This window comes from Aricia agestis, chromosome 12, assembly GCF_905147365.1.
Source record: "Aricia agestis chromosome 12, ilAriAges1.1, whole genome shotgun sequence".
In the NCBI taxonomy this organism is placed as follows: domain Eukaryota; kingdom Metazoa; phylum Arthropoda; class Insecta; order Lepidoptera; family Lycaenidae; genus Aricia; species Aricia agestis.
Window position 1 is genome coordinate 5,544,876 of NC_056417.1, and position 12,392 is coordinate 5,557,267.

Genomic DNA, 12,392 nt, shown 5'->3' on the forward strand with positions numbered 1-12,392 from the left:
TTAAAATATTCCTGGAAGTCCAGGGAAGGTTTACAAGTGACACGAAGTTCACCGGGACATCCAGTCACTACTGAGACATATTATTATGAATTTATAGCACCTGTTATTTAAGTACCCTCTCCCTGAGAGCTGCAGAGCTACTTTGACTGCCAGTGAAAGCCGAGAGAAGCTCACTCCTTTTTTATTAAGGAACTACTTATTTAAGAAAATACAAAAAATAAATAAATTAAAAACACGGTTTTGTTATTTTAATAAAATATGATCATCCAAATATTCTACAATGCAGCCGGAAACAGAATCATCGCCACTTTCTAGGTCCATGTAGTTACAGCAGTGGTGTCACAGTGAAGAGGGCGATTCTTGTATTTATTTTCAGTGTTTTTTTCAAAATGATAGCATAAATTCTCCCAGTCATTTCGGTTATTTCGTTAAACGCTTTTTCTTTTTTGAAATTCTCGCGTCCATATTTCCGATTCTGATCGCTCAATCACCATAGTAGCAGATGGTGATTGAGCAATCAGAATCGGAAATATGGACGCGAGAATTTCAGTAATATTTTTCAATTTTACTATGTTTCTTCAATGAAAATCTTCAAATTTTCAGCACTTATGACACGTCTTTCACTTTAATTATTCATATTAATCACAGTAACATGTAGTTTTCACATTGTAAAACTAAATTTAAGCAAATTGAAAATCTTTGTTTTGTAAATTTTATGTCATAGAGTATTGATACAACAAAGGGACAAATGTCAAAAGAGTGTTGCTATTGCTTAAAAAAAAGTTTCGCCTCCTAGACATTCTTGACGCACTATACCAATGACTATTGACTGGTTTAGAGGTCTTTGGGCACCCTTTGCCTGTCCCGACCAGTACGAATAAAAAAAAAAAGGTCTTTGGGTGGGTACCTACTTCATAGGTACTTGCCAGGGCCCACGTCGCGTCGTCACTAATGACTGACCTCCATTACATTTGCTCCGCTCTGTGGTAACTGGTAACTGGTGTGCCCACTTCTCTGCCCGACAGGGTTGAATAATGAATGTAAACGGCCCTTAATAGTGTAAATTGTTGAATACTGTCTGTCAAGAAAGTGAAGAAATTAAAAAGTGGCAACATCGTAGTGTCATCCCTTTTTCTTGATTTGAAAGGTTTTTTTTTTTAATTTATTGGGAGCTGGAAACTTTGAAAGGAATGCCACTACAATGTTGCCACTTTTTAATTTCTTCACTTGCTTGCCTATTTATTATCTGGAGGTTGGTAACACTAATTTTGAATTCTTGACAAGTGTCAGATTTGTTTATAAAGTAAATTTCATATTTTTATGTTTAGTAAATAATTATTAAATTAAAAATAGTGACGATGACCTCTCTAATATTATTAAAAGCTATGTTATTCGCCAAGGCTGTACAGAAAAGTAAAAAGCATAAAAAAGAAGACAAATCGTGGGTTACCCTAAATGATGAAAGTTCTTTCAATGTAATGCAAACTGAATGAAACAAATCTTGTTTTTATTATTCTAGATGCATTGAAGACAGTGACTTGAAAAATATGTGCAGAATATGCTGCTCAGAAAATGGAAAGATTGCTATATTCAATAATAAAAAGTATCCAAATATGCCTAAAGATATAACTCAATTTTCAGGAGTAGATGTGAGTATGAAGCAAAAAATAATAAAACAATGATATTAACATCGTCTTTGGCTTATTTTTGGTTTTATTTATATAATTTATTAAACTTTTTACATCATCCAAAATCATATTATGTTGCAGGTATGCAAAAATGATAATTTTCCTCAACATATTTGCCATGGATGTCTTAAATTATTAAATGGATGTATTAAATTCAAGTATATTTGCAATTTAAGCCACAAGAGGCTGTCCGAGATAAGTCCCAAACAAGGTGTGTATTCCATGTCTCTGAAGAGTCTATTAACAAAATGTAATTTGAGACAAAATTTATTATATTCTTGATTCCAAACACAATATTATATCAACTATAGTTGTTCTATACGTGATTTTATTATATTCCATAGAATGGACACACACAAAATAAATGTTTAAGTGTAATTAAATTTAGAACTAATGTTGTTTTCAGAAGCCATAGAAATAGTTAATGTCAATGTTATACCCAATGAAACAGAAGAGTCCTACAATGTTCCTTCCCCATCATTTCCTGATGATAATATGGAAAACTGGACATGTACAACATGCAACAAAGAATTTCAGGATTGTGTAAGTTGGTAATTTACTTTAAAAAAAAAAACAAATTATATCTTTTAATGTTAAGCATTAAGAAACAAATGTTATAAAAATATATGGCAATTAAGAAAATGAAGTCAGTGAATCTGAAAATTATCAATAATCCTGCAGCTGAAACCGGTTGACCAATTTTATAGGGTTCCGTAGCCAAATGGCAAAAAACGGAACCCTTATAGATTCGTCATGTCTGTCTGTCTGTCCGTATGTCACAGTCACTTTTCTCCGATATTATAAGAGCTATACTATTGAAACTTAGTAAGTAGATGTAGTCTGTGAACCGCATTAAGATTTTGGTACAAAAATGGAAAAATTGTTAAAAATTTTAGGGGTCCCCATAGGTACAACTGAATCAAAAAATTTTTTCATCTAAGCTATGCCTGTGAGATATCTATGGATAGTTCTTCAAAAATCATATTGAGGTTTCTAATATCATTTTTTTCTAACCTGAATAGTTTGCGAGAGAGACTCTTCCAAAGTGGTAAAATGTGTGTCACCCTAATTTCTAAAGTAGGGGCATGATAAGTCTAAAAAAATATATGATGTACCATCAAGGAAGTTGATTCCTATGCAATTGACAGACCAACGTTATTAGGTCGAATATGTCAATTCAATGTTAATTGTGATCTGTCAGCTAAGTTTGACATAACGCAACCAAACTACTTAGGTCCCCGATTTGCATAGGAATCAACTTCTCTGATAGTACATTACTATAAAAACTACCAACGAAAATTGGTTTGAACGAGATCTAGCTAGTAGTTTTTTTTATATTATGTCATAAATGGTAAACCTTAAATTAACTTTCATTAAATCTACTAAAACATAAAAATAAATCAAAAACCTTTTAATTTCATAAAAAATAAACCTTATTGTTGCTGCGGCACCCTTCATGGGCGAGTCCAACTCGCACTTGGCCGGTTTTTTGATTGTCTAAACTCTAATTGGTCTTAAAAGTGTCTGATTTTAAATCTGCACCCAAAATAGGTAATTAACTTAGGAATCTACTAAAGTCAATATTAGTAATTGGCAATTTATGTTACTTTTCAGTATACTTATAATGATCACCTATCGGAATGTATGGCAATATTAGATGCCAAGAAAAAACAAAATGCTGAAATCAATAAAAAAGCTTTTCTCTGTGATATATGTGGCAAAGCAACAACATCCAATGCTGGTCTCCGTATTCATAAGTGAGTACTACTTTTTGGCAAAAACTGTTCTTTCTCTTTGGCTTTTGAGGGTGTTACATTTTTAGATGACATATTATTGAGACTTGGCTGGTATGCAATGGCATAGCCAAATTGACATCATTATTCATAATAATATCACCAAATTGAGATTGGTTGTATTTTAGAATACATAATATAAAAAAAACGAGGCTATACAATACTATAGTACAATATTCTTTGTGTGCCAATTAAAAAAATACATAATATGTCACTAAGTTAAAATTTCAGGACAATTCATGAACATGTTTTTCCACACAAATGTGATCAGTGCCCATACAGAGGGAAAACTGCAAATCTACTAAGGATACACAAGAGATCACACCTCGTTGATAAGCCATATAAATGTACACAGTGTCCAAAAGCCACATCCACATCCAGCAACTTAGCCAAACATATGCGACTTGCTCACACCACTGAGAGGTCACATAAGGTGAGATTCATATTATTATTGTAACCATTGCACAGACATAGAAATAAAAAGTAAGAAGGTAATATGACATACTTGTCTTCACCTTTTCTGAAATGTGTGACCAATGCCTAAGCATTAATATTGTGTGGATAGTAATTTATTCAATTTTAGGTTTTTACTTTTTATATTTAATATTTGTTTATTAATGTATGTACTTGGAGAATACCTCTAAGTAATAAATCCAACCTCCAAATGCTGTTGTGCCTGAGACAGATTATTTTAGTTCCAAGTTTTTGTAAAAATAATGATGTATAAATAAACTATTATTTCAGTGTACATACTGTGAAAAAGCATTTTTTTATAAACACGACGTTACAAGGCACATAAGTGAAGTACACCTGAGGCAAGGGATTGTTGAGTGCGATATATGTTTTAAGAAATTCAATACAAAGTAAGTTGCATTTTATATCATTATTTTACTACCCAACTTAATTGACTTAATGAATTAAGATTTGAGGCCTTAAATTAAAACTATAACCAGAATCATAAAATTGTTACAATACTTGAGACTGATTTTAGTTTAAATTTTCTAAGTATATCTAAAACCAATATATTTTAATATACTTACATTTGGTCTTTAGTCTAACCAGAGACCAGACATGTCTAACTATGGTATTGAATCTAAATATTTTAATTGAATCTACATTAAAACGAGATAAAAAAGGCGCTGATTTAAAGGGGCAGTTGTAAATAGCAGTTTTGGTAAGTTAAAAATTATAAATGGCACGTTTAATAACTAGTTTAGCAGTTAAAACTAAGCAGTAAAGTAAACAAAAATTAGTAGTAGCAAAAATAATGAAATGGATCATTGAAAACATTATTGAACAGTAAAAAAAATTAAATGCGCGGTAAAAATTAATGAATGAGTGGTTACGTGTGGGCAGTAACAAATCGGAATTTGTCAGTAAGAAATCTCATTCTAAGCAGTTCTTTAAGTCTATATTTACTTCACCAGACCTTCGCTACATAGAGCAAAGTCCTTTAAACAATGAGGCGGTAAAATAAAATAAAATGAAAAACTCGCCTATGGAGGGTTCCGACTTCCGTACCGTTATAAAGCGAAAGTAAGACGGTCGCCGGCTGCTGCTGCAGCACGCTCGCTGCGCTCGCTCGGCTCCCTCCGTGTTGTGGTCTAAGTTCTAACCTAACCTAACCTATTTCTGGAATTTCTTTATTGTGTTTGTTTTGGCGGGGGGCTGCGAACTATTTATCGAACCGCTCATTCCATCATTTTTACCGCTCATTCAGTTATTGGACTGCTCAATTTTGTTTTTATTAAGTACTCTCCATGTTTTCATTAGTTCCCTAAAAAAATATTAATAAAAATGTAATTTTATGGTAATAGTTGGGGAGGGCAAGAGGGGATTTCGGGACAAGCTCGAGCGTATCAAATTAAGCTTGTATAGGCTTCCGACATGTGTCTAGTTATCAATTATGATGGTACTTATAGAAATCAGATTTCTCATGAGGTGGGTTAATTGTTTTTTTATATTGAAACTAGCTGTCCCGGCAAACGTTGTTTTGCCATATAAATAATTTTTGGTATGAAAAATAGATGTTGGCCGATTCTCAGACCTACTCAATATGCTCACAAAATTTCATGAGAATCGGTCAAGCCGTTTCGGAGGAGTATGGCAATGAAAACTGTGACACGAGAATTTTATATGTATATTAGATGTCATCGGATCTGTCAGATTAAGATAGGGGATGCTTAATAGTATACCCCAAAGAAGCTTCCATATACTTAAAGCACTGACGATTCAAAGGTTAGGTAAGCCTGTAGGGCATTTAAAAAAAAATAAAGCTTCATATTTTCCTAACTATGCTTCGCAGATATTTTATTTTGCACTAAACTAAATGATTTAGTCTTTGTTGTCTAAAATATATTCATAATTTACCTAAATAAGCAATTTTCTGAATATATTTTCTTTTTCAAAACTTTAAAATGGCTGCAGTTTCTGAATCCACTGCTAAATGAAAAACGCTCTTATTATTTTTTTATCAGTTTTACCCCCTATAAAATGAAATACTTAACTAATTTGTGTATTTGTTACAGGCATCTTTTGCAAAGGCACACAAGAAAAATACATAAGATAAAAAGCGAGCGACACGGCCGCTTACCGTCTTACCTACATTGTACTGGGGAAACAAATTAGCTGCTATGATAGCTGTTTTGCCGCAAATTTATTCTTGATTGACTTGGCTCTTATTTTACATTAATGTGATCGATAAGATACCAATATGTATTAACAACTGTAGCTACTGTACTGTAATTGTAACTGTAAATTAAGTGATTATTATTATTAGTAACAGTCCATGTATTGCTCATAAAGTAAATAAAAACAATGTAAGTAAGTAATTTAATTTATAATTAAATAATTACTTAATACTAAGTTTTACCTATCTTTGCTTAATATTCATTAGGTACATGTACTGTATTCCTATTTCCTCTAACGGCCCGGCCGCACCTGCGTCTATCGTCCGAAGCTTCGTGCCATAGATAGGGCATCGAGACCGGGTTTTCCCGAAACCCGAAAACCCGGGTTTTGGGAATCATGAAAAAATTTCAAAAATGGAACTAGCTTTTCGGGTTTTTCGTTTTTTTGATAATTAATAAAGGCCAGACCTGATTAAAGGTATTTATAACAAACTAACATACAAATTATTTATTTTTATAACATATTCTATAGGTTTAATTATTTATATTGGTCATAATTAAACAAAATATAATATTTTAAAGTAAAAGTTTCGTTTTAAGAGCATTAAAGACTAATTGTCATAAAAATATTTATTAATAATACATAAAATTGTTACGGTACATGGTATACGGACACGTGGTGCCATCTAGCGACAAACCAGCGAAACTTACCGAGGGAGCACAGGCAACATAAATCCCCTACTCAATACTAGATGGCATGAGGTGCGCAAGTACATACTCGAACCTTCTAGAAAGGTCCAATGTTTGTTTACGTGTTTACCGTTTATTTGTTTGCGTGTTTACGTGTTTTAATTTAGACCTTATGACTGAGTCCATAAGGTCTAAATTAAATTCAACTTACTGCACTTATCGTAAGGACGGCAGTTTTATTGTGGTACATGCTCGAGCCTCCTAGAAAGTTCCCACGGTTGTTTACTTGTTTACGTGAATCGGGAACTTTCTGGAATTCTTCTCGCCATATAAAAAGCCGCAGGCAGGCCCGGCGAGTCAGTTCGATCTGAACGATCTTCGAGGCGACAACAAGTGATCAATAGTGAGTGAACCAGTGAAACCTGCGACTTGGCTACGACCTAGGACAGTGATAGTGCTTAGTGATTGGACCTAGTGATTAGTGTTTGGACTTAGTGCTAAGTGTTGTGACCTAGTGTTTAGTGCAGTGTTAATAAAGTCTTCAAGAGAGTCACCAGGTCTTTCTCTCCAAATCCTCGAACCCTAGCACGTAACAACTTGTGTCAGAAGTGCGATTTGGAGATGAGGGGCGCGCCCACTGGCCACGCCCCTGAGGCTCCGCCCACTCTGGGCGTGGCCACGCCCACTGGCTCCGCCCACCAGGTCACGCCCACTCAGGCCACGCCCATCGGGGCCCGCCTGCTCAAGCCCCGACCACTGGCTCTACCCACCTCGCCCGTAGCTTCTGCGGCCCCTCAAGTGGCACTTCAATTAGAAAGCCTAATTGGATTAATTCAGGCTTTGCAAGAGTCACAAGACCGCAAGCTCGGCGCATTGCAGGAGTCACAAGACTGCAAGCTCGGCGCCTTGCAAGAGTTTCAAAAGGCTGAAATCAGAGCGATTCGAGAATCACAAGAGCAACAAAAAGACCTTCAAGAAAAAGCGCTTGGAGCTATAAAGGATGTTAGTGACACGGTGACAAAGCTTCGTAAAGATGTCGACGTAATGGACGAACGCGTTACCGGGTTGGGAGTGGATGTTGAAAATGTGAAAACCGGCCTCACTGAACTACAGAAAAAAGTAGTGCGCCTGGAAACCACAGGAGTCGCGACGTGTAGTGGAAATTCTGGAGTGGCACATGGGCCAAGAGTAAAAGTGCCACCATACGACGGCACTACTTCTTGGAATGCTTATCGTCAGCAATTCCAAACTGTTGCTTCTGCCAACGGATGGAATGATGAACAATGCCTGACCGCTCTCACAGTTGCGCTCAGAGGGCAAGCTTTGTCGGTCCTAGAAGCGCATACAGGAAATGGGTTTAAAGACCTGATGGAGGCACTTGAATCCAGATACGGGGAGCGACACCTAAAAAACGTATTCCGTGCCCAACTGCGTGACAGAGTCCAACGCCCAGGAGAAGGACTACAACAATGGGCGTTGGAAATAGAAAAACTGGTCAGGAAGGCACACCCAGGAGCCGATTCCAAGATGATCGACACGAACATTGTGCAAGCATTTGTCGACGGAATCAGGGACCTAGAGGTCAGAGCTGCAGCGAGGCTACGTCACCACACCTCGCTAAAAGAAGCATTGGCGCATGCTTTGGAGGTCGAGGCTGTTCGCCGTGACATACGACAGACCCATAAGGTCCACGAGGTCTCTGACGTTGAAGGAGGTCAAGGCTCCCACGAAGAGAAGTTTTGGAGCCATGTGCTACAAGTGCGGTGAGAGGGGCCATCTTCAGCTCAACTGCCCGCAGAAGGAGACCCAGATGGCAAGGATGAAAAGGCTCGAGGAACAATTAGAGGAGCTGAAGAAGCAAGGAGCTTCATCCCCTGTCCGGGATCAGGGAAACGAATAAAAGCCAGAACTAAGGGGCGAGTACTGGCTGACGCGGAGGAAGCCCCGATAACTGTTATCTCCCAAGCATGCAGCGGGGACAGTCTTGTGATTCAGGGGACTATTAACAGGACGGATTGCAAAATGACTCTAGACACAGGAGCCTCTAGAACGATAGTGAACCCAAATCTGGTAAAAGCCGCAAGAAGATACGAGAGGAGAATTAACTGTCGGCTCCTTACTGCCTCCGGTCAGCCAATACCCGTCCTGGGAGAAATGTCAGTTACGATTAATGTAGGGGGATCCTCATACCCTCATGACGTTATCGTGGCTGAGATTATGGATGATTGCATCTTGGGTTTGGATTTTATGAAGAAGCACAACTGCAGAATTAATGTCGCTGACGGAGTTTTCAAGTGTGGCGAAAAAGAAATTTTCATCCTTGGAGGCGCCTGCGGGAAATTTGAATGTGTAAAGAAAGTCATAATACCTGGACGAGCGAAAGCTAGAGTGCTGGTGAAACTACCGCCAGCTGGAAAGAAGAAGTTAAATAGATGCGTGTTGATCGAAGACACACCTACCAAGACATCAGCTCAAAAACTGATGACGGCGAGAACCCTTGTTAGTGGAACCAGTAACGCTGTGGTCAGGGTTTTGAATCTTGGTGATCGCGAGATAAAGATTTGTTGGCATACGTTTTATATTTAAGGTTATTCTTTTATTTACTGTCTTCAAAAATTATTGATAGATTTATATATATTTCATAAAATACAAATACATTTAATAATATAATATGTAATTTGGAGGTGAAGCTTGTTGTAATACTTAATCTTGGCTCGAAAATCTTAATCCCTAGCTTTGATAAGATCCAATATAATATAATAAAATAGGAGATGTAAATAGTCGCTTCTATAAAAGTATAGTACGGCCATGCCCGTTCACTCGAGACTTGGTTGGGCACTGCCGTGACCGCACACTATGGTATTTAAATAGTATTTTACTGGAAAGGTGTTGGCAATCGCTGAAAATCATATTTAAAGTATTTTTGCATCGTTAATCTTTGAATTTTAAGAAAACCCGAAAAAACCCGGGTACCCGGGTTTTCATTTTAAAAAACCCGGGTTTTCATTTTAAAAAACCCGGGTTTTGAAATTTGGGTCCGGGTTTCGATGCCCTAGCTATAGACGATACTATAATTGGACGATATACTCAGATCGTCCAATAGTATCGTTTTTAGCGCGAAGCACTACGCATATGCGGCCGCGGCATTACTAATAAAAATATTTACACTACGAATATTTATTACAATATTTGCTTGTCTAAGTAGTTTTGGACTCCAAAAACCTTTGATAAGTCCTATAGCAAAGAGAGAACAGAACTTTCTTTCTCACTCTCGTAGACGTGTTGTCCTTGCTGTTTTATTCACAGAACATACTCACGAGTCACGGAGTGGAGGGATCCGGTCCAGTGCAAAGTGAAGATGAGCATTTTCAAAAAAAAAACGGCCAAGTGCGAGTTGGACTCGCGCAAGAAGGGTTCCGCAAAATTATTTTTTTCAAATGTTGGAGTGTTGGAGGAAATAAATTTTGAACTCATGATCACGCTCATAATGTATGGCATATTTTAGTGACAACATGGCTTTCAAATATCAAAAAAAAAAATTTTTATGTCAAATGTGTGCCTTAGGCTCTGTAGTTAAGGTTGAATTTGTTACTTACGTTCAATTTTGTGGTACATAAGTCGCTTAGAACTAGAATTATTTATTTTGAAACAACATTATATTTTTCTTATTAAAATCGCTATGAAAGTACCAAATAAATAAGGACATAATGTGATGACTGATGATATAATTATGGTATTATGTGTATACTGTATATGGATACAATATACTCACATGTACCAAGGGCGTCGCCAGCCGATGGCGCAGGGGGGGGGGGGGGCAAGTTGACTTTACCTACTACAGTCTACAATTCATACTTTACTCACTCTCTATAAATGAGAAAAGTAGGTATGAATTGTAGGTAAAGTCGACAGCACATGAACCTTTTCACTTGTACTACGAGCCTTACATCTATTACCAGATTTTAATATTATAGTGGTCGTTGCTTTTGCATTATATTTTGCAACGTTTTTTAGAGTCTCTAGGGGGGGGGGCAGCTGCCCCTCCCTGCCCACCCCCTGGCGACGCCCTTGCATGGTACAACCATGTGAGTTAAGACATTGGTGACCCTGACGTGGTAGTGATGATGATGATAATGAATGTAATTTGCACAGTAGCATAATATGCTTTCAGTTCCTAAAACAACGCCTATTGCGCACACACTTGGGCACCATAAAATTACTCCTGCTTAACTGGCCTGGTTTTATTAAAGCCAGATTGCACTTGTGGATTGCGCGCACACTTGGGCACTATAAAATCACTCCTGCGTAACTGGCCTGGTTTCGTTGAAACCAGAGTGCTCTTGTGTATTGCGCACACACTTGGGCACTATAAAATTACTCCTGTTTAACTGGTCTGATTTCATTGAAACCAGAGTGCTCTTGTATATTGCGCACACACTTGGGCACTATAAAAAAACTCATGCGTACCTAGCCTGGTTTCATTGAAACCAGAGTGCTCTTCACGTAGTCTACTCCATATCTGTGCCAAATAACATACAAAATTGCTTTAGTAGTTCGTGAGATAAACCCTTGCTAATAATTTTCCGTTTTAACCACATTTCCTCTGTTTCTTCGGTCCTATTAGTTTGCGTGATAAAATAGCCAATACTGCCGATCCACACTCGCGCGCTGTCGCGCGCGAGTGTGGATCGGAATTATAACAAGATGAAAAGAGAGAGGCAGTCTAATGAAAATTGTAACAACTTTTATTTGACGGTCGTCAAAAGTCGTCAATCGTTTTTATGCCCTTTCGTATTTGCAATTTATTATATAAATCGTATGTTATTTTCGTATCATAGATAGTCTATGGCGTATGGGTAGATTCATAGACTAACGGCCATTCCCAATATTTGATCTATCTCTGGTTTTGCCCTACTAGAGATAGGAATAACTCACATTAGACATTAGAGACATATTTTATGCATAGACATAATATATACTGTCGTAATTTTATGTCTCCTATCTCTAGTAGGGCAAAACCAGAGATAGATCAAATATTGGGAACGGCCGTTAATATATATGTTTATGCTCCCTCCAATAGTATTATTCCTTCATGATTGAGGTACTATATACTGGAGAGAGCCATAAATCGGTGTATAAGCGTCAAAAGCGTGTAATGTTATGTCCTACTTACTAGGACATAACAAAGGAGTCGGTCTGCATATTTCATGTAATAAAAGTGTTAATAAAGGTTTTTAGTGAACATTTAATGCTAGATATTGTTGAGTTTTGTTGTTCCGCTAAATAATAAACCATAAGAATGGTCAAAGAATGCCTCAAACACGCGGATTTAACATTATCAAATCAAATCATTTAATTCAGGCATCAGGGGCCCATATAACAAATACCTTAAATCTAACTTACATAATATAATTATATAATAAATACCTTAAAACTAACATACATATTTTATATATACTTAAAAACTAACACTGTCACATTTTGCCGTCGACGTGACTCGCTTCGTTCTGGAGTCTCCCCCGGAACCTCCGTTAGACTACATCCATCGGCCAGAACTCCGGCGCCTCGAAAGTCGACAGAAGATTCGTCGG

General features: G+C 37.1%; 1 protein-coding gene across 1 annotated transcript; it reads left to right on the top strand.

The window, feature by feature from the left end:
• Positions 1-1,343: 1,343 nt before the first annotated feature.
• LOC121732425 (zinc finger protein 675-like) lies at positions 1,344-6,273 on the top strand. The gene is made up of 8 exons (XM_042122295.1): positions 1,344-1,441; positions 1,520-1,649; positions 1,770-1,899; positions 2,095-2,231; positions 3,303-3,445; positions 3,713-3,914; positions 4,226-4,344; positions 6,010-6,273. Exons 1-8 carry the CDS (start codon positions 1,359-1,361, stop codon positions 6,107-6,109), a joined length of 1,044 nt encoding a protein of 347 aa, XP_041978229.1. The 5' UTR covers positions 1,344-1,358; the 3' UTR covers positions 6,110-6,273.
• The last annotated feature ends 6,119 nt before the right edge of the window (positions 6,274-12,392 follow it).

What these genes read in the sequence shown, in the direction of transcription:
- LOC121732425 (XM_042122295.1), top strand. Translation starts at nt 1,359, where the DNA reads ATGACCTCTCTAATATTATTAAAAGCTATGTTATTCGCCAAGGCTGTA. An exon ending in CATAAAAAAGAAGACAAATC is followed by an intron (nt 1,442 to 1,519) that starts GTGGGTTACCCT and finishes TTATTATTCTAG; the next exon opens with ATGCATTGAAGACAGTGACT. An exon ending in CTCAATTTTCAGGAGTAGAT is followed by an intron (nt 1,650 to 1,769) that starts GTGAGTATGAAG and finishes ATTATGTTGCAG; the next exon opens with GTATGCAAAAATGATAATTT.